General features: G+C 47.6%; 3 protein-coding genes across 3 annotated transcripts; all 3 read right to left on the reverse strand.

Moving 5' to 3' along the window:
- Positions 1-2080: 2080 nt before the first annotated feature.
- Positions 2081-2989, reverse strand: PtrM4_047690 (uncharacterized protein; the record flags this gene model as incomplete). Its single annotated transcript, XM_066104742.1, has 2 exons — positions 2081-2298; positions 2911-2989. 2 exons carry the CDS (start codon positions 2987-2989, stop codon positions 2081-2083), a joined length of 297 nt encoding a protein of 98 aa, XP_065959306.1.
- Positions 2990-6282: 3293 nt separating this feature from the next.
- On the reverse strand, positions 6283-6402 carry PtrM4_047700 (uncharacterized protein; the record flags this gene model as incomplete). Its single annotated transcript, XM_066104743.1, has 1 exon — positions 6283-6402. The coding sequence occupies one exon, from the start codon at positions 6400-6402 to the stop codon at positions 6283-6285; it is 120 nt and encodes a 39-aa protein (XP_065959307.1).
- A 2735-nt stretch (positions 6403-9137) lies between these two features.
- PtrM4_047710 (Polyketide synthase module protein) lies at positions 9138-19386 on the reverse strand (the record flags this gene model as incomplete). The annotated part of the gene is made up of 12 exons (XM_066104744.1): positions 9138-9249; positions 9303-10282; positions 10336-11964; positions 12024-16860; positions 16910-17476; positions 17507-17835; positions 17883-18125; positions 18176-18341; positions 18395-18524; positions 18640-18754; positions 18805-18872; positions 18921-19386. 12 exons carry the CDS (start codon positions 19384-19386, stop codon positions 9138-9140), a joined length of 9642 nt encoding a protein of 3213 aa, XP_065959308.1.
- Positions 19387-20273: the final 887 nt, after the last annotated feature.

Genomic DNA, 20273 nt, shown 5'->3' on the forward strand with positions numbered 1-20273 from the left:
CTGTATGCTTAAGAGTAAGGAGTTTAGCTTTAGTAGTTAAGGTAGTTACTATTAGAACAAGGTCCCTCTAGTAGTATAACTACTGTGGATAACCGAGTGGGAGGAGGGATAAGGCGGGGTGGCTGCAACGTATTGTATTTTCTATCGTGTTGAGTGTCTCTCTTACTTTTGCTGTTGTGGTGGGTGCTACTGCCTACCAGGCAGTACCTGCCACACCAGCACATCACGTGACTCTCAATCACCTTCTACCCTGGACTAAACCTAGATATTCTTAACACTCCCCCTTAGGACAGGTCCGGTCTATAGACAACACCTAGTTAGTTCTTAAATCTCTCAAATGCAACTCGCTGCAAAGGCTTTGTTATTCTATCTGCAACTATCTCTGCAGTTAGCACATAGGCCACATTAAGTTTACCTTGCTCTGCTAGGTCCCAGACAAAGTAATAGCAGACATCGATATGCTTTAATTTTTCATAGAGATAAGGGTTCTTTGTAAGTGCGATAGCGCCCTAGTTGTCTCCTAGCATCTAAACCTTATTAGTATCTTTTCTAATGTACTTTAGGAACCTAAGGTCTTTAAACACTTAAGCAATCTACTAGCCTTACTTACAGCATGTTAATAGTGCTATGTACTTAGATTCGCAGCTTAATATAGTAACTAATCGTTGCTTCTTACTAGACTATGATATTAGGCCTCCATAGAACATCGCAGTGCTTCCAGAAACGCTCTTTTAGTCCACGATATCGCTTGCCTAGTTAGCATCAGAGTATATAACAAATTGCGGGTGTGCTCCCCTTAGTCTATAGCGTAGTTTCATTAAGACTGTCGATTAAAGATACCGTAGCAGGTTTTTTAGTGCATAGCTATAGTGTTCTGCTAGATCGCTTATGTATTAGCTTAGCTTCCTAAAGGTGAATGCAATATCTAGACGTGTAAGAACTATAGCGAACATTAGGCTTCTAATTCCCTATTAGTACTTAGTTGTGTCAATTCGAGTGTCGTTGTTAGTAGCTAGTCTAAATAAGGTGTAATTAGCAGATAAGATCTTCTTATCCTTATGCTTCTTGCTTAACATTCTAAACTTTTTAAGTACTGCACATAGGTATTGCTCTTAGTTAAGGAAGATTGTATAGTGCTTTCTGTCTCTCGTAACTCGCACTCTAAGGACCTTATATACCTCCCCTAGGTTCTTAGCGTTAAATCTTCTAGAAAGCTTCTTCTAGAACTACTTAGTCTAAGATTGCTCCTTTGCCGCTGTAAGGACGTTATCGACGTAGACTAGGATTCGAATCTTTCTCTCCTTATAGACAAACATACAAGGGTCTGCAAGGCTTTGCACAAATCCCTATATACCTCCCCTAGGTTCTTAGCGTTAAATCTTCTAGAAAGCTTCTTCTAGAACTACTTAGTCTAAGATTGCTCCTTTGCCGCTGTAAGGACGTTATCGACGTAGACTAGGATTCGAATCTTTCTCTCCTTATAGACAAACATACAAGGGTCTGCAAGGCTTTGCACAAATCCCTATATAAGAAGCTCTTTCTTTATTAACAGGTTGTAGTCTCGCGCAGCCTGTTTTAGTCCGTAAAGGCTTCGGAGTACTTTTAGGATATGTCCTTTCTTAACGTGAACTCCCTTAGGTGGCTTAAGAAGGATTAGTTCCTTAAGGTAAGACTTAGTGAACGCGTTCTTAATGTTATAATAAAAATATTCTAAGTCTTCTACTACGACAGTAGCTAGGAATAGACGCAAGGTATCTATGCGAACTGTTAGTGCAAAGGTCTCGTTGTAGTTAATTCCGTGTACTTAGGTAAAACCCCTTGCTATAAGGCGTGCCTTAAATCGTTTAACTATCCTGTCTAGCTTAGTTTTAATTATAAAAACCTACTTTAAATTAACTATATTCGCGTCTTTTACTAGTAAGACTTCTTCCCAGGTTCTATTTTCTATTAGTGAGATTATCTCCTCTATAACTACTGCTTTCTATTAATTTCCGTACCTTAGGTCACGGATAGCTTGTTAATATATCTAGGGGATCTAGATTCCTGCGATCTCTATTGCTAGAAAGGCCATCTTAAAAATCTAAGCTTCTTCGTCTACTTCTTCGTCTGTAAGATTAACTTGTGCTAGTATAGCTTTAATAATCTTGCGGAATCTTTTATCTTCTGCAGTATCTTCGCTAGGCCTCTTGCGCTTAGACCCTCTTATAAAGTATCTTAGGGCTTCTAGCAAGAATTGCACAGGTTCTTTAAGTTCTATTCTATCCGCTATATTAGGTACTCGCTTATTATCAGCTAAGGCTGTAGGAGTTAGCTTTGCTTATTCTGCAGGCGATGTGTCTATTTGTTCCGTAGGAGGTGGCTCTATCTCTTCTGTAGGCGATGTATCTATTTGTTCTGTAGGAGGTGGCTCTATCTCTTCTGCAGTTAGTAGTTCTACCTATTCTATAGCAGCTTGTTCTATTGGTTGTATAAGAGTTAGTGCTGCAGGAGTTAGTTCTGTACAAGCTAGTTAAGTAGGAGTTAGATCTTTCCTTAGTCTTCCTCTTAGTTTTCGGTCTAGCATAATATTCTGCGTTCCTTGTGGTCTAGCTAGGATGTTCCGCAATCGCAGTTCGACTTTTCCTCTAGGCGTGTATTCATCCACAGATATATGGCTTGATCTTGATGTGTATCCTAGTTCTAGCGAGTAGAATTTAAACTGCTTATTTATTATCTTAGAATATCCTATAAATACTCTAATTCTGCTGCGGTCCACGAGCTTGTTATGCTGTTAATCTGCTAGGATTGTCTTAGGGTTAATGTAGGAATCGCATCTACTCCCCTATACACGGATGTGATTAATTAATAGCGTTCTTCTCGTGAATGCCTCTTTAGGGCTGACTTACTTTCTATTAATCGCAGGTTCTATACTTGTGCGGTTTCGTAGATATGCGTCTGCTTCGACAGCTTTATCCCAGAACTTAATTAGTAGACTAGCGTCCTTGAGCATCGCCCTTATATCGGCTTCCGCAGTTTAGATGTTTCGCTCAGCTAGTCTATTCTAATGTAATAACGTAATTATAGTAGGCTGCAGCTCTACTCCCTGTGTAACTCTCTATTCCTTAACTTATTGCAAGAGTTCTAGTGCGTTATTAGTCCTAGCAGCTTTAAATTTCTCGTTAGTCTAATATTTAACAAAGATCTTCTAGGCTCTAAGTTCCTTTTTTACGTCTCCCTTCTGCTTTAACGGGATAACCTAGTTCTTCCGCGTGTAACTATTAATAATAAGGAGAAACTATTAGTTGCCTCGCAGAGATGTTAGAAAAGGTCCTGCAATATTAAACTGTACTAGAGCTAACTTCTTAGCTTTATAGTCTCTTAGCTGCTTAGGGATGCTGTTCCCTATCTTTGTTAAGGCGCAGACTTCGCAGATCTCCTTCTTTTCTGGCACTTAAATCTTCTTCTTAAGGGTTATAACTTCGTGGAGTTTAGTGATCTTTGCAGGTCCTAGGTGTGCAAAGCGTCTGTGGTACAGCAAGTATCTCTCCTTTTTACTAGCCTTAAGTTTAGACACATTTGGTGTGTAAAGGACTTCTGTATCTAGGGCTGGTGCATAGAGTTCTGTGCCTAGAAATGCTGTCTCTTAGTATCTATCTGCAATATATAACACTACGTAGAGACTATCGTCTATATTTGCTTTAATAATCGTCTTCTTTCCTAGTTTAAAGGATAGTGTATAGGAATTAAAACAACCCTTAAGGCCTGCTGCGCAAATTTATCTCCCTAATAACAAATTAACTCTAAGGTTAGGTATAAGCAGTACATCTAAAAGCTATATCGAAGATCTATCCTTGCACACTATTTAGGCTTCTCCTTTCTAGTCTGCGTATAATTCTCCCCCTCTAACCTAAACAAGTCTCCGCTTAATCTTGATTATTTGTCTAAACAGCGAGGGTTGATTAGACATGAGTGATGAGGCGCTAGTGTCGCCAGCCTAGGTAGATAGAGAGGCCTTACTAAGGATGTCTTTAGAGAGACGGCATGTCTTAATTTCCTTATCTTCCTCGTCTAAGGTATTAGTTAATGTCTCTAGCTCTAAATCGAACCTAGCTTCTTTAGCTCTATACGCTTTGCTAGTCTTCTTCTTAGGTTTCTTAAGCTTAGGAGGAGGCTTAGACGACTTAGGAGGGAGCGACTTCTTCTTCTTTTGCTTCTTCTCAACTTTATATTCCTTTAAGAGCTGTCGAGCCTTCCTAAGCTTTAAATAGTCTCGCATGTAGTGAGGCTAGTCGCAAAGATAGCACTAGATGCTAGACGTAGCACTAGGTTTAGAGTTAGATAACAACGACAGCAAGTCTTTGTCGCCTCGCTTGTGCGGCGGAACGTACTTATAGGCTTTCCTAAATACTAAAAGTGCTTGCTCGTTGGCGTCTTACTAGTCTCGGACCTCCTTCTCTTCTAGGAACTTAAGCTTCTATTCGATAGTAAGGTTAAGCTGTGCATTTACGGTGTTTACTGTATTCCTAAATCTCGTTAGGAGTAATCTAATAAGGACGAGTAGCAGTGCAGAGTCTTTGTAGGCTCTTGTCAGATATTCACTCTCATCTGGAATACTGATGAAATAGGTAATAATGGTGATGATATTGATTGTTGATTGTTTGTTGGTTCTGTCTACGGTTGTGGGCACACCTGGGGGGTGCCAAGCCTTCCTGTGATCCGATTGGCTCTCTCAGATGCCGGGTCGCGCTAGTCTAACCCAGCGTCTGTACGCTCTCATCTTCAACAGTGCTATTATCTGACAGCTCTATTAGTGTTAGTATCCGCTGCTATAAGCTTGCGTTAGTAGTTCTTTAGCTTTTCCTATAACCTAATAATTGTGCTCTTAGAATTAAATATAAATGTCTAGATCCTAGTTATGTACACGTTGGCGGCTATAGCGTTAGTTTAGGTGTACTTCTTGCGCAAGTAAGCCTAGAACTAGAAGGCAGTGTTGTACTCGTTAATAAGGGCCTAGTTATCGTTGCTAAGAGATCTAAACAGGAGTTCGATTGCAGTTGCTTCGTCCTCTAGGTACTTATCTCTCTTGTCGACGTTAATACAGACCTTAGTAGTCTTATTATCTGTAATATCTAATTCTTTCACAGCGTCTAATAGATCCCTAGGAGTAGTAATCTAGTAGTGCTTCTCTAGGCTCTTCTCGTATACGTAGAAAACTCTCTTCTCTTTTAGCTTAACTTTATTCTAGCGGAACTAAGCATCGTAATTCTTAGCTGTAAGTTTAGGGATCTTCTATTCCTCCTTTGCTTTAGCCATTGTGTATCAGAGGTAAGAGAAGCTTAGACGTATAGGTAGTATACTGCAGGCGATGCAGGCGATGCAGGCAGTGCAGGCGGTGCAGGCGGTGCAGGCGGTGTAGGTGTTGTCGGTTCTCGAGCGTGGAGAAGGTGTGGGTAGGTGAGTTTGATTCCTGCTTGAATCTGAGTCCTGCGCGACCCTAGTTAGTAACCAATTCCTTCCGCGAATTGTAGCTAAGTCCTTCGTGACTTTTAAGGTTTAATTCCTCCTTAAATCTAAGTCCTGCGCGACTCTGGTGGGATCAAAACAATAACGTTAGTTTTGGCAACTAGGCTTATAACCTATTAGAACAAGGTCCCTCTAGTAGTATAACTACTAGGGATAACTAAGTAGGAGGAGGGATAAGGCGGGGTAGCTGCAACGTATTGTATTTTCTATCGTGTTGAGTGTCTCTCTTACTTTTGCTGTTGTGGTGGGTGCCATTGCCCACCGGGCAGTACCTGCCACACCAGCACATCACGTGACTCTCAATCACCTTCTACCCTGGACTGAACCCAGATATTCTCAACAGCTATATATATTAATTAATGCCTCTAGAACTCAATTCTAAAAAATATCGCGATAGTACCGATCGTACGTAGCTCAATAGCCTTAAATCAAGCTATTGTTTTGGTGTTGGTGAGCGGGCATTGCCCCGGGCCGAGCATTGCCCCGGGCAGCTCGGTACTCCGATCCGGGCATTGCGCGCACGGACACGTTACAGACCGGAAGCTTCCCGGCTCCTTGCCGGAGCTCCGGCTGACAAAGTTGCTTCGCGCACAGACCCCTACGAACGTAGAGCTGCAGCCTGGCAACGTACACACTGTTTGAGAACCTTTAGATCTCTGGGTTAAATAGCAAAAGCAGGTTTTGCAAGATATGGCATGTAACTTTATTATTTATGCCGCTACCAAATGAAAATATCGTCTATCCTAGCGGAGAGTTCCTGTTGGCTTTTTCAAGTTTCACCTATAATAGCATTTTCTCCTCTGTAGGTGCTTTGCGTAACTCCTCAATTGCCTTTATTTGTGCTTGTTGAGCTGCGGCTAGTTCAACAACACTATCTAGCTTGTGATATAACTCAGGCATATTGTAATCCGTTAGTACCTTGCTGCGAGCAGTGTGTGAATTTGCGAGAGGTGGAGATTAAGAAGATTGCGTACAGGAAGTAGAGATTGAGTTGGTCGCTTTGAGTGAGTAATAAGGAGTAGGTGCAGCATCCTGCGGGGCGTTCAGTAACTTGGGAATCTTCATCTTTGCCTGAACGAAAGAATAGGCAGTGTAATGAAAGAACTCGAGTCTTTAAAACACGGCCTTGTAGTTTTCTTTACTTGGACACTAACATTCTTGCTGCAACCCTGCTGCTATCCCTGCATGCTGACACTCTTGCTGCGATCCCTGTACCCACGGACATATCCAGCCGCTCTACCTATGCAGACCCTCTATCACGGCGGAGACTCCCTAGTAACCGCAGTGACGAACTCTGCTCACGGGCTATGGCAGTTGATACTCATCTCCTTACTGGTAAGAAGCAGATGCGACAGTGACACGTTAGGCAGATAGATGAGCATTTTGGAGCCCTCGACACGAGGCTTCGCGTGGTTATGGCTAGCACAGACTATACCCTTGAAAGCTATTGGCTCTATCTCGCAGCAACGGCGGGCAAGCTTCATACCTGCTCTGTTCGACGGCTCAGCGAGATGGCGTCAGACAATGGGCGATAACAAGGATCTAGCGCCCAAGCTAATATTGTATGGCATGAAAAGTCACTAAGACACGGCAACATAGAAAATGTGGGTACTAGTGTAAGGATACGAGCCAGCGGCGACCACCAAGTAGGTTGGAGGCGGGTGCTCACGATAGCTTGCATGTCATATGCTGTAGTTCGCTCTAATGTGTATCTAATGAGTATATAGTAGAGTACTCCCTCTCACAGACAAAGAATCAAACCCAGCAGTCCTACGGATAATTCAACCTATAGAATTCTGCTGTGCCCTGAGCTCTTTGTATTTGTCTCCTTTCTTTAGTAACTCATCATGCATTCCTTTCTCAATGATTTCACCATTGTTTACTAACAGGATTGTGTTGGCTCCAACAATAGTGGAGAGATGATGCGCGACTACTAGCATGGTTCGATCTTCAAAAATTCTACTCCACTTTGCGCCTACTGGTCCTACAATCACATGCATCTATCAGACTTCCCGTTCAAGGATTTAATACCTGCAGCGGAAGCACTTCCCGTGCCGTGTGCCTATATTTGTGATAATCCAAGCAGAGATGAGATAAGGCCAGCAGATTGCCCCAGTATCCTTAGGCGCATGAATGATGCTGTCATAACACACCTGGGTGGGGCGCGCATGCATGTGGCTGGAAAAACAACCCAGCGCAGGCCTTGATGCGGTCGAGACGCACACCAGCATGTGCAGCTTCTAGAGCCGGATTCTACCGTAGATATTGTGGTAGAGGGATAGTCTCAATAGTCAGAAGAGAGGCTGCCGACCCGCAATCGGTAGAGAGTAGAGAACAAGAAGGTATCCGAACAATGAACGGTAGTATTAAGAATGGTGTACGATCACTCTTGAGCTCCTCTACGCGGAGTCGTCCTAAAATACTTAACCCTAGCGCCGATTACCTAACGCCGAACACGTGACAAGCTACTACACCACAATATGCAGGGGACAGAGAACCTATCTTAATTGTACCCGAGTTGAAGAGAGAATTGATGGGATATATAGAGGTGGTGCGAATACTCTTTACAGTGTAACTGACCTTCACCAAGTTCACAGTAGCACAATACCTCCTACCAACATGTGCGACTACATCAAAGTACAGTACAAATGTTACCCCCTCCGATACCTTGTCCAAGCATGGTGCACAGATTACCAGCAGACCCTTAAGTGATGTCTCCCCAATGTTATTGCCATGTAAGAATAGAGAGCTAAGTATTCAGTATATGAAGACTGACCTTTATTAGGGAGTACCATCGTGATAACTGTTCGGATTGCAACACCGCACAAAAGGGACGCAAGTAGAGGCGCGAATTCGATTGTATTTGCAAGTAAAGTGAAGCCGGTTTCGCGAACCGCTGTAATGCGGCAAAGGCGAAGTCGGACTTCAATTTGATTGTGGGCGGTGGTTTAATGCACGGGACCATGCTTGGGGGACCATTTCTTTTAGCTTAGGTTCCAGTTCCAGCTTGCATCGAGGATGTAGCGTGCAGCATACTGGTAACTATGACTTATGTTGTACGAATCTGTACAATATTAGTGACTGCTCCACATTTGCCCACACCACCGCTCATGGCATCACATTATACATCTCCCGTGCTGCTCCATGAGTTCATTGTTTATGCCTGCAAAGCGCGCGCGATCCGAAGACTTATAAGCCGGTTGTACCTCGTCCCAGAAGCACCTTCGACTGAACCCCCTCTCACGCTCGCCTCCGCCCGTACCCTCCGCCGAGTTCTCCCTTCGCCCTTAGGCCCCGAGTTCGTCTCAATTCACTCTCAATTGCGAGAATCTGCGGCGCTGTATTTAGCATCATAGCACCTTCCTTTGAGGAGCATCATCAATTAATCACAACCATCATCGAACAGAATGCATCATTAGTTACAGTTATTTCCTTTCAACACTAGTGCTAGAGCCCTCCCAACAGAAGAAGTATATTATGCGTTTATGTCTGTGGTTTCTGCTACGTGTTCCATTTTTGTTCCTGTTGTTGCACACAAGCTTTGTGTTACTTGACTATTCCTGATGATCAAGATAATGACGTGCAACACCTGCTATCTGATACCAATCTACTTAGCCCTAGAATGGAACTATATTCTATCGCGACTCCTTATGCTGGATAATAGTCTTAACGATACCTGTAGCTCGATCTAGCGCAGCTCTGAAGCGCTCAGCACCCGATCGAGGACTGACAAAACACACCTCTAGACTGCAGATGTGTTAGTCACATGTTGTGTACTGGACGAGGAAGTATGTACTTACGAATCTTCGTTCACGGTGTAATTCATCCACACATTCTCCGGATCCTCCATGGTATAACCAGGATCCTGGGCCAATTTGTTCTCTATCATAGTCTGCATGATCAAGCGCGGGTAGCTCCTCTTCCATACAGGGTCCGAGAACAACTCGGGGACGGTTTCGTTGCTGTCCTCGTCTTGCACTTCCTGGCTCATGACCTCGAGCACGTCCATCAATCGGAAATAGTTGCGGCCCTCGCCGCCCTTGACGATCTGGGCGTTGCATTCGCGTGCCGCTTTTAGTAACTTTGCGCACGCCTCGAAGCGAGGCACTGCAGGGTCGAGCGCGGCGTCACAGAAGTCTACAACGGACTTCAGTACCACCTGCACGATCTCGGGCCGACCCAAGTGGAAGTGCGCTGTCGAGACTGTCTCCCAACTCGCCGGCAAGTAGCCGAAATACAAACGACTGGCGAGCTGAATCGTCAAATCTACCGTGGCTTTGATGGGCACTGAGTGAGCGAGAAGTAGTGCTTTTCCAAATGAAGGGATGAGGTGTGGGGTGTAGATCTTCGCCCCAGTAACTGCTGCGTATTTGTCACGCAGCGTGCTTATATGAGCCTCGATGTTAGTGGGCATCGTCCCCAAGGGGATCTCTTTTAGGCTCGCGAGATCTACGGCAGCTTCGCCATTTTGCTCGAGGTTGTCCTCCTGGGGGTCTAGGGTATCGATGGCGCCCTGTAATCTTTGCGAGATCTGCGAGGTGGTCATGAAGTCGATCATGGAATGCTCGAAAATGGTACCGGAGCGGCCATTGGCGGTGACGATAAGTTGGAGAGTCTTGTCATGCCAACGATTGAATGAGTCACCAAGATATCCGGACCGGACCCGCTCTTCACGTGTGACAGGGCTGTCATCATCTAGACACATTACAAAGATGGATTCCTCCAATACTCCGATATACGTGGCGTTCTTCGGGTCCATTGAGATGAGCTTCTGTCGGTTCTGGAGCACTGTCATTAGTATAACAAGTGGTACGGAGATAGAGCAAGACCTACAGTAGCCCAGCTGTCCCGGTTATCTGTCGTCAGTATGCCTGTCCAGTGCTTTTCGTCAAGGCTGAGGTCAATTATCTTTTGGTACGTTGCTTCCAGCTTCTGATACGAGACGATGCTGTCTCCGTCAAGTAGAGATACCTTGAACAAATGCCCTCTCCGCAACACTGCGACGTGTTCTTTACCTGCATACCTCATCATCTTGTCACAACCCACATTTGGCTCTCTTAGGGCATTGAAAAGCCAAGTCAGAGAGTGGCCGCAGTTTGGCCTCTCGCCCAGAAAATCGGGCTTTAGCCTCCTATAGTCCAGATCACGCTTGAATTCGCAAAGAGCCCTGGTAAGTGCGGCCGCTCGCTGGGACTGGGAGTGGGGAGCGGCGCTGTCAAAGTGTGTTCCGAGAAAGCTGCTAAATGGCACTAAAGGATACCTTCGCTTGAGGTGTAGTGCCTTTAGGAGGGGACCAGCAATCCAACTCTCCACGCTTGGATCGTCAGCCTTTGCGCGCAACTGGTTGTAAAGCTTGCGGCCAAGACTGCCCGGTACAGCGAGGGCGTGTGCTTTGCGGGTGAGCTCCGCATGTTCTTCCCGAGTGTGGGAGAAGTGCCCAATGCTGCTGAGGAGGTCGTTGACTGCCTCGTCTAGGTTGACAAGCGGGTGCCTAGGTAGCTCCTTGCTCGCCCTGCAGCAGTAGAAGCTATGATTCTGTCTTGAATGAACATTCATTGGGATTTCTTCTTTCTCTACCAGGGTGGTGGCTTCCTGCTGCCGTGGTGGGCGGATGTCATCTGGGATCAGCTTCGATCGTGAGGCGACCGTCACCGCCAGCGCCTGAATGCTGCCAGCACCGCCCAGCTCCGATGTCTGGAGATTGACTTGGAAAGTGCGTACCATCCAGTTCTTCAACTCGATACTAACGAGAGAGTCAAGACCAATAGTTGCAAGCGATTGATCGACCCTGATTTGGTCAATCGGCCGGTCAAGGAAGACGGCAAACTTGTTCAGTGTGGCAGCTTGGATGAGCTGCTCAGCCTCTTCCATCGTCTTCACGCAACCTAGAGACTTCTTCAAATCGATCTTCTCGTTTTGAGTGTCGCTCGTAATTTTCTTTTTCTGGGAAGATAGCTGGCTGAAGATGGGATTCTCAAGAAGGTGCTCATCGTTGGCGTCCACCATGGACTGGTGCGTGACACCCTGAATAGTTTGGTGTATGTCGTGGCCCCGAATGAGACTGTTGATGGCATACTCGATATTAGCGAGAAATTCGTCAAATGAAATGTCCATCACACTGTTTTGCCTGAGGGAGGCCTTCATGCCACCGATGGACATATCGCCTTGCTGTGACTCTTTAAGGGCGCCATGTGCGTCTACAGACACGGCACCGACGTTTACCGAGACGTAGTGCGTATGAGGGTGGTTGGCATGTGCACGCGCGAAAGCGTCTTGGAAGCCATTTCCGGCAGCGTAGTTGGACTGACCAGCTTTACCAACGACGGCGACGACCGAGGAGAGGGTCATGAAGAACGCCAAATCAGATGATGCAAAGAATTTGTCGAGATTGAGAGTCCCCAAAACTTTAGGTTGGAGTGGTAACTTCCACTCTTCAACGGTCATCTGGGCGAATGTTCGGTCCTAATCCGAAGTATTAGAACTGGTATCGCACTAAAATGTCTAAGTACTTTGCGACTTACTCTAAGCACTAATGTACCGTTGACTACACCTCTAACAGGGGGCAACGTAGAACAGTAGTCCACAGCATTTTTTATGCTTTCATCGTTTGTAATATCGCATTGGAGGATATGAAGTTTGCAACCATGTTTTTCAACCGTAGCCATGTACTTCTGTTTGGTCGCATCATCGACGGTGCGCCGTGATAGAGACACGATGTGTCCGGCGCCTCGAGAGGCCAGGAACACACAGATTCGCGAGGTCAAATCGCCGAGACCACCGGCCGCAATGTAGGTACCGTCTTTGCGTACATGCAGCGGTAGGGGCTTGGCTGGGAGACACTTGACCGTTGAGGCAGGCTCGATCTGGAGAACAACTTTACCCGTGTGCTTCCTCGAGCTTATTAAGCGAAATGCATCCTCAATCTGACCTATGGAGTAAGTGCTTATAGGGCGGGCAGGATGCACCGTGTTGGATTCGATGAGGCTAACGATATCTCCCATAATGCGCTGGACGCGTTTGGGGTTTCGAGCGGCGAGTGTTTCCAGATCGAAGGCGTTGAAGGTTATCGACCTATTGAATGAAGCCATGCTCAGCTGGGGTCCTTGTTGCATCTCACTCTTACCCAGTTCAATGAATGTTCCCAGTGTCTTGACGCAGTCGAGGCTGTCTCTCAGCATCTCTCCTACAGATGAATTGAGCACTAGATCCACTCCTTCATCATCTGTCAGTCGCATAATGCCCTGCTTAAGCGAACCCGTTTGGCTAGAGAAGACATGACTTTCCGGGATGGCGTACTCGTCCATTATCAGCTTTTTTTTGGTAGCCGTGCTAACTGTGCAAAAAATGTTGGCACCAATATGCTGGGCGAGCTGAATGGCCGCTTGCCCGACGCCTCCGGACGCAGCATGGATCAAGATTGACTGGCCTCGCTCGAGGCGGGCGATCTCCACGATGCAGTGAAAGGCTGTCACGTATGCATGTGGAATGGATGCCGCAGTCGTCGCGGACATGGATATGGGCGTCTTGTGGGCCTGATATCCATGAACACGCAGTAGATTGCTGTACGGATGTGCACCGAAACCCATGACTCGATCGCCTAGCTCATATAGATGTCGCATGTCTTCGCCCACCGCCGTGACAACGCCTGCAAACTCGCCCGCCATATGGACGCCAGGACCTTTCTGGCCAAGCGCGATGCCGACGTCCTTGTAATTCACGCCGTGCGCCTCGGCCTTGACCTCGATTTGGCATGGCTCCAGAGCCGTTGATATGTGATCGTCGACGAAGCGCAGTGAGCTCAATAGACCCGGTGTTGCGACCTCAGCCTTCAAAACTCGGTCACTCTGTTGGTAAGGAGCAGGCTCTGTCTCAATGTCAGCCCCCGATTCAGTCCCGCGCCGCGCCCATTTCAAAAATTCGACGTCTGCCCTGACACGAGGGATCAGAACACGGCCGTCCTCGCAGGCAAACTCGGGCTCCAGAGAGGGTAGGTCCCCTCGGGCCGGCCAGAAGCGCCTGCATGCCACGTCAGCAACGGTACGGGCCGTCTGCTCTGTATTTTGAGCGGGGTGGCGGATGTCAAGGGTCACTAGGCTAGTGTTGCCGCTCTCCCGTCGCAGAACGCGGACAAACGCATTAACTAGCCCCTTGTAGGCTAAGGCTGCGGGATCGCCTTTATTATGGAGAAGCACCCATAGGACTTGAGTCTTTGCGCTGACGATCGCCTTGATTGTCTCAAACAGCGGGGGCTTCGGATCAAGAAGGGCTCGTTCTTCTGCAATGTCCAAGATGACATAGAGGCTGCCTTCCTGGGCTTTAGCTTGCTCCCACGAGTACGCTATGGTATCGATGTTGCGTGAGGCAAATTCCGTGGTAGTTCTTTCTACATGGTCGTCAACCCCGTTTCCAATCAGAACGACGCTATGCGTGGCGTGTTCCCTGTTGAGGTTGCATAGCTCGGGGTCGGCTTTGGCAACCATCATACATTCCCATGCCAGGTGGATTCCTCCGAAGCCGTTCCTTGCCAAAACATCTTGCCATTGGTTGCGGAATAGCAAAGGACTGTCAACTCGAAAATCGTCTTCGGGGGCCCACCAACCGGTAAGTGGGCCAGCCACGAGACCAAAGGCCGCGCCTCTCGGCGGGATCTCAAGTAGGAGTAGACTGCCTCCCGGCTTAAGCAGCTTACGAACGCGGCTAATCGTCACGTCTATCTTTCTCGTTGCATGTAGTACGTTAGCCGCCACCACGACGTCGTAGGACCCAGGCTCGAAGCCCTGCTCGAGAGGGTCTTGGTCCGCATCCAGCGTTCGGAACTGCATTATGTCCTCCCATTCGGCAAACGTCTGGCGCGCATCCTCGAAGAATCCACTGGATACATCGGTAAAGGTGTACTCTTCAAATGGAAGGCCCGCAGCGCCATTCTGGCCGGAGAGCCCACGGAAGAGCCATTTGGTGCAACCTCCCGTCCCTGCACCGATCTCGAGGACTCGGAGGCGCGGGTTCTTGAAAGTAAGAATCTTCATGTATGCCACTGCTGCTTCATAGGGGCCGACAAGAATACCACTCTCGTAATATCTCGACAGGAGATTGCCCTCCAGCATGACGTCTAAGGGCTGAGTTTCGCCAGTCACAATGTGAGGAAGGGCTTTGCCAACGCGGGCGAGGAGTTGTAACTGTGCTGATGTGTTGCATAATTCAATCCTTTTCAGAATACTTGTTTCTTCTTCCCGAGTCAGGCCCGATGTGATCTGACGACAATAATCAGAGGCTAACCACCTCTTCATCCAGCCAAAGAATTTGACTTGCTGAGGCGTAATCATTCCAGCTTTATCTTCCTCGACATGGCGCACGGCTTCTCTAAACCAGATGGACGAGGCCTGGTCCGTAACAAGGTATTCCTTCTGAGACTCATCAACCGATATCTTGGTTCCTTCAAAACCATGGGTTGTATTTTCATCCAACCCTAGTTTAGATGAGAGCTCTTGCAGGAATGAAGTTCCTGTCATAAAGTCGGCGTCAAGGTTCCAATCAAGTCTATTCACGACGTCCTGGACGAAAGGCCGGTTCTCTTCCTCTCGCGTGTCGCCAATGGCTCTTAGATTGACAAGAAGTCGAATTACCGGGCTAAGATGGCCATTCGTGTCTTTCTGAAACACCCAACCCTCCCCCTTGGACGCTTTGGGACCATCAGCTTCAATCTGTATGGCGCCAGTAAGGCTGTTTCCTGCCGTGGTGGAGAGACTGGCACTAATCTCCAGTAACGGGATGCTGGTCGGAACACACGCAGCATTGGTGATAAATTTCTTGAACAAAACTGCGTTAATCTGCTGAGTGGCGTCCAAAGTAGTTGGATGGATGATATGATGCCTGAAGGAACGGTACGGCATCAAAGGAGCAACGTCTGGGGTGCATATTTCGAACACGCCACGGTTTTTGCCGTATCTGGCCCAAACGATTGCGGTGAATGCACCGCTGAATTCATTTCCTGTCAGTCGAGCAAAGTTGTAGAACTCGGACTTGGTCATTTCCGCGTCACAGCTTTGCTGTGAAGCTGTGAGAAATTGCAAGGCCTCATCTTGGCGTAATTCCCTTTCTCTTGTTCCCTCGACCTCGTCAGGTTCGGTCATATCGTGTTCTACTGTGATTTCGCCGGAGCAGTGTATGCTCCAAGACCCATCTACGTTGTAAGACCTGATCCGGAACGATTCCCAACGGCTACCCTCATACTGATTTGCGGCTGACATGCTCAGTTGTACTTCCACCTCGCCAGAGCTTGTATCATCCGGTTCGCTAAGCACTATAGCCTTTGATATTGTGACGTTACGAAGCACAAACTTTGCGATCGGCTGTTCAATGCCTCTCATCTGCACAAGCTGCTTCATTGCCTCCATGGCCATTGTCAGGTAGCCCGCACCAGGATAGATTGTAAACCCCTCAACCATATGGCCCCTGAGCCATGGCAGGGTGTCCATGTTGATGAAATATCTCCAGCGCGGCTCATGAATCGTGCTGGCCGGGTCGAAGAGGCCGAGGAGGTCGTGATGTGGGAATTGGCGGAAGCGGTGGGCCTTACTTAGCCTAGACTCGCGCCAGAACGGCGCGAGGTCCCAGGGATATGGTCTCAAGTCTCTGATGATCTCTGGTTTTCTCTTGTTAGTCATTGTGAGTACCGCGGCCATTTTGACCTCGAGACCGAGCTCGAACAATCTGCCAACGAGCGCCAGAGTAGACTGTGCAGCATTCACGTTGCGCAGTAGAGCAGAAAGGTACTCGAACTTGAATTTCTCAGCACCTTCCTGCATGAGGATCTGGCGAGAAGGACCTGCAAGGGCTGAGTGCGGACCAATTTCAACAAATACACTGACGTCCCCTTTGGTATTGTGCTTTATTTGGTCATCTCGTACCATCGTCAATGCTTGGCTAAACTTGACTTGCGACACCAGGTTAGAAGTCCAGTAGTCAGCCCCGAAGCCAGTTGACTTGATGGCACCGGTGACGCTAGAGTAGAAGGTTACTTCATCTCTCACATTGGAGGACTCAATACTGCCGATAGCTTCTTGGTATTCTTCGGCAACACATTGCATGTGGTGCGAATGATAGGCCGTGTCAACTCTTAGCTTCCGGGCGAATATATCATCTTTATCGAGTACTTCTTTCAGCTCGTCAAGCGCAGTTTCGTCTCCCGACAGTGTCAAACTTGACGAGCTGTTCACACACGCTACAACGGCCGTCCCGCGGGTAAGTTTCTTTAGGTGTTGCATCGCTTCAATCTCATTTAGGCTGACCGCCATCATAGAGCCAGGAACATCAGCTACCTTTTTAGCTTTGGCAGAAAATACTCCCCGATGGTACGCTCTGTTGTAGATTAGCAATATATCGCTGTACACATGAAAGTCTTGCTTACAAGAGAATGGCGCTGTTGCAACTCAAGGCGCCAGCCGCGTAAGCGGCAGCAATTTCACCGGAGCTGTGACCTACGACTCGACTTGGTCGTATAGAGAAGTTTTCGAGCAGATCCACAAGCGCAATTTGGATAGCGGTCGTTGCAGGCTGTGCTATCTCAGCCTCGCCGACTCGGGATTGCTTAAGAGGCCTTGACAGCTCCTCCACGAGACTCCACTGGCAACCTTGCTGGCGCAATACATCTTCCATAGCCGACATCGATTGTCGAAATACGTGCGAAAGATTGATAAGCTCAAGACCCATTGCATGCCACTGGGCACCTTGCCCGGAGAAGACGAACGTAACGGGTGCCTGCGATACCATTCGCTTTGCAGGCCCCAGTAATCCGAGTTCAACCGCGAGTTCCTCTATTGCCGATACGACAAGAGCTTTCCTGTATGGAAGAGCCGATCTGTGCACTCCGAGTGTGTAAGATAGGCTGGGCAAAGTTTGCGGTGTCATCTTGTGAGTCTTAATCCACGAGTGAAGGTCCCGGGCCCGCAATGACAACGCATTTTCTGTCGCTGCACTAAGAACAATTAGTCTCGGACAGTCTAACTTTGTGTTCGCCGAGAAGGAATTGCCAGAATGCAAAGCCTGAGCTGTACCCGAAAGCCCATTTTTAACACTCTCTCCCTGATTCAGTCTGGTTCCATTGGTCGTTGTACCATTGATACTGTTGATATTCGATTCGACACCGTTATAATGAGAACCGTTTGCTTCAACGCTGTTAAGTTTGATACCATTGGATCCATGGATCATACTCTCAGAGTGGGGAGCCTCAAGAATAACATGGCAATTAGTTCCTCCGTAACCAAATGAGTTGAGAGACACTCGTACTGGTCCCCCGTTACGCAACGTCGGGAGCTTCGTAAGTTCAGTCGGAATCTAGAAGAAATTAGCTCGGATATTTGCAGCTAGAACAATAAGATTACTTTGATGTTTCTCTCGTAGAGCTTCAACGATGGCTTTGGCTTAATAAAATCCAAGTTTGGTGGGATTTGGCCATGCTTCAGCACGAGAATGGACTTTAGCAGTCCTGCAATACCAGAGGTTGCCTCAAGGTGCCCCACATTCGGTTTGATCGAGCCCACGTAAAGGTCGCCTGTCCTAGCAACACTCTCGCAGAAGACCTTATATATGGAAGCAATCTCTTCTCGATCGCCTACTTGAGTGCCCTATTCAGAATCTCGTCAGCCATGTCTATGATACTGTAGGAGATTCTTACGGTGCCATGGGCCTCGACGAATGATGTATCCGCAGGATTCAATCCAGCCTCTCGGTAAACGCGTGAGCACAAAGTAGCCTGGGCATCGCCACTAGGGGTGTTGAGGCCGGAAGTTTTTCCATCTTGGTTTGTACCAGAGTTGGCAACAATGGCATGTACTCTGTCCCTGCTCAACCTGTCAACAAAGACACTTTGTGGAAGAGTGTTGCACCTTCTTACCCATCCTCGAGTGCGCGGTCCAAGCGCTTGAGGACAATCATGGCTACGCCCTCGCCGCGTCCATAGCCTTCGCCTCGCGAGTCGAATGCATAAGATTTACCATCGGGGTTGAGCATGCCCATGCCGCTCACTGAGTTGACGTCAGTGCTTCCTGACTACTATACACTGTAATGTAATATCAAAACTTCTCTGCCTAAAGAGTCAAGTGACGAGAAATTTCAAGAAAAAAGGAAAAAAAAACTCACTAATGGTAAGAGCATCGGGGTGCATGACAAGCTGCGAGCCACCAACCAGAGCGAGGTCTGACTCGCCGAGACTGAGACTGTGGCATGCTTGATGAAGGGCTACCAGGCTGCCGGACTATACACTTTTAGTTCGGCCCGTATTTCAGCTCTGTAAGAAAGTCTTACGCAGCCAGTGTCAATAGTCATGCATGGTCCTTTCAGGTCAAAACAGTACGAGATCCTGTTCGAGAGAACTGTAGTCGTGTAAGCACCGGGGCAAGTTGTTACATTTGTAGACGTACTGGCTTCTCCTGTTCCATTCATATGCGTGTTGCTAATTGTTGACAGGTCTTTGTGTCCCATCCTGTCGTAGCTTCTCTCAAATATGCTCGCAAAGACACCAGTGTTCGATCCTCGTAATTTGTCTATGGGAATACAGGCATCTTCCAATGCCTCGTACGCCATCATCAGTAACAGGCGCTGCTGTGGATCCATGGCGTGTGCCTCCATGCTGGAAATACCGAAGAACTTTGCATCGAACTGTGAGATATCATCTTGAAGGAAAAACCCGTGCTTCGTGACCATGGACTGTTTGGCGTCTGGGTATGCGTCAAACCATTCCTCGGCAGACCAACGGTCCTTAGGAATTTTCATACGGCCGCTACGGCCCTCCAACAAGAGTTTCCATAGGCTATCTAGGTCGCTGACCCCACCAGGGAGCCGGCATCCGATGCCAATGATGGCAATGGGAGTTGGTGTTGGGGACATGACCTAGAGAAATGAGGCGATAGGTTACTGGTGGGATTACGTGCCGACAAGAGATATGAGAACTGAGTTGATTGTATATCTATAGGAGATGAGAAGTAGATATACAAGTAGCTTTGGCAACAGTAGGTAGCATTAGGCTAGGCTCAGTCTTGTAGCTAATTGTGTGAGTATACGTGTGATTCCGCGACAAAATGGAGTGATATTCCGATGTAACCCCATCTTCAGCCGGGCCGAGGGCCAAGATCGAGTGTGGAGGATAGCCTGGGCCGATTGTGGTGGCGATTGCGGGCCCAGGCTTTGAGAAAGGAGTGAAGTCACCCCACAGTATCATCGCGCGCCAAGGGGGGTAATAAAGATGATAGCGGAGCTTTGTTGCGGCAAACACGGTGTCTTAGCGATGTTGAGCGATAATCACATAATGTCTATACTTTATCTAGAGGAATAGGGCTCCACTATCGTTTCCAAAACTTGCATTAGGTCGGATATGCTCTCAAACTGAGACTCAAGAGTCTGCAACAAAGTGGGGAGGTTACCATCTACGATAAGATCCTGCAAGTGCGCACAATATGAGAATGACTTGGCGATGCAGCAACTCTAGCGTTCGTAAGCGCCCAGACCAAAGTAGTAGTAGAGTATGACCAAAGAGAATCGCGATTGCGATTCTTTGCTTCATGCATATACTAAAAACAATGTATAGACCTTGGTAAATTGAGTGGAGGCTGCCAAGGCGACACGTTAAGTCTGCAAAGCGAACTTCTTGAGGGTTATAGAATATATCGCTTCTTGGCTCGTGCCTCTGTAGTGGGGTGAAACGGGAAACCCCGGAAAATACGAGCTCCTGCATACCGATACAATGGGTAGGAGTGTGCCAAGCGCTGCGAGCAGCT

Source organism: Pyrenophora tritici-repentis, chromosome 10 (assembly GCF_003171515.1).
Source record: "Pyrenophora tritici-repentis strain M4 chromosome 10, whole genome shotgun sequence".
Lineage (NCBI taxonomy): Eukaryota > Fungi > Ascomycota > Dothideomycetes > Pleosporales > Pleosporaceae > Pyrenophora > Pyrenophora tritici-repentis.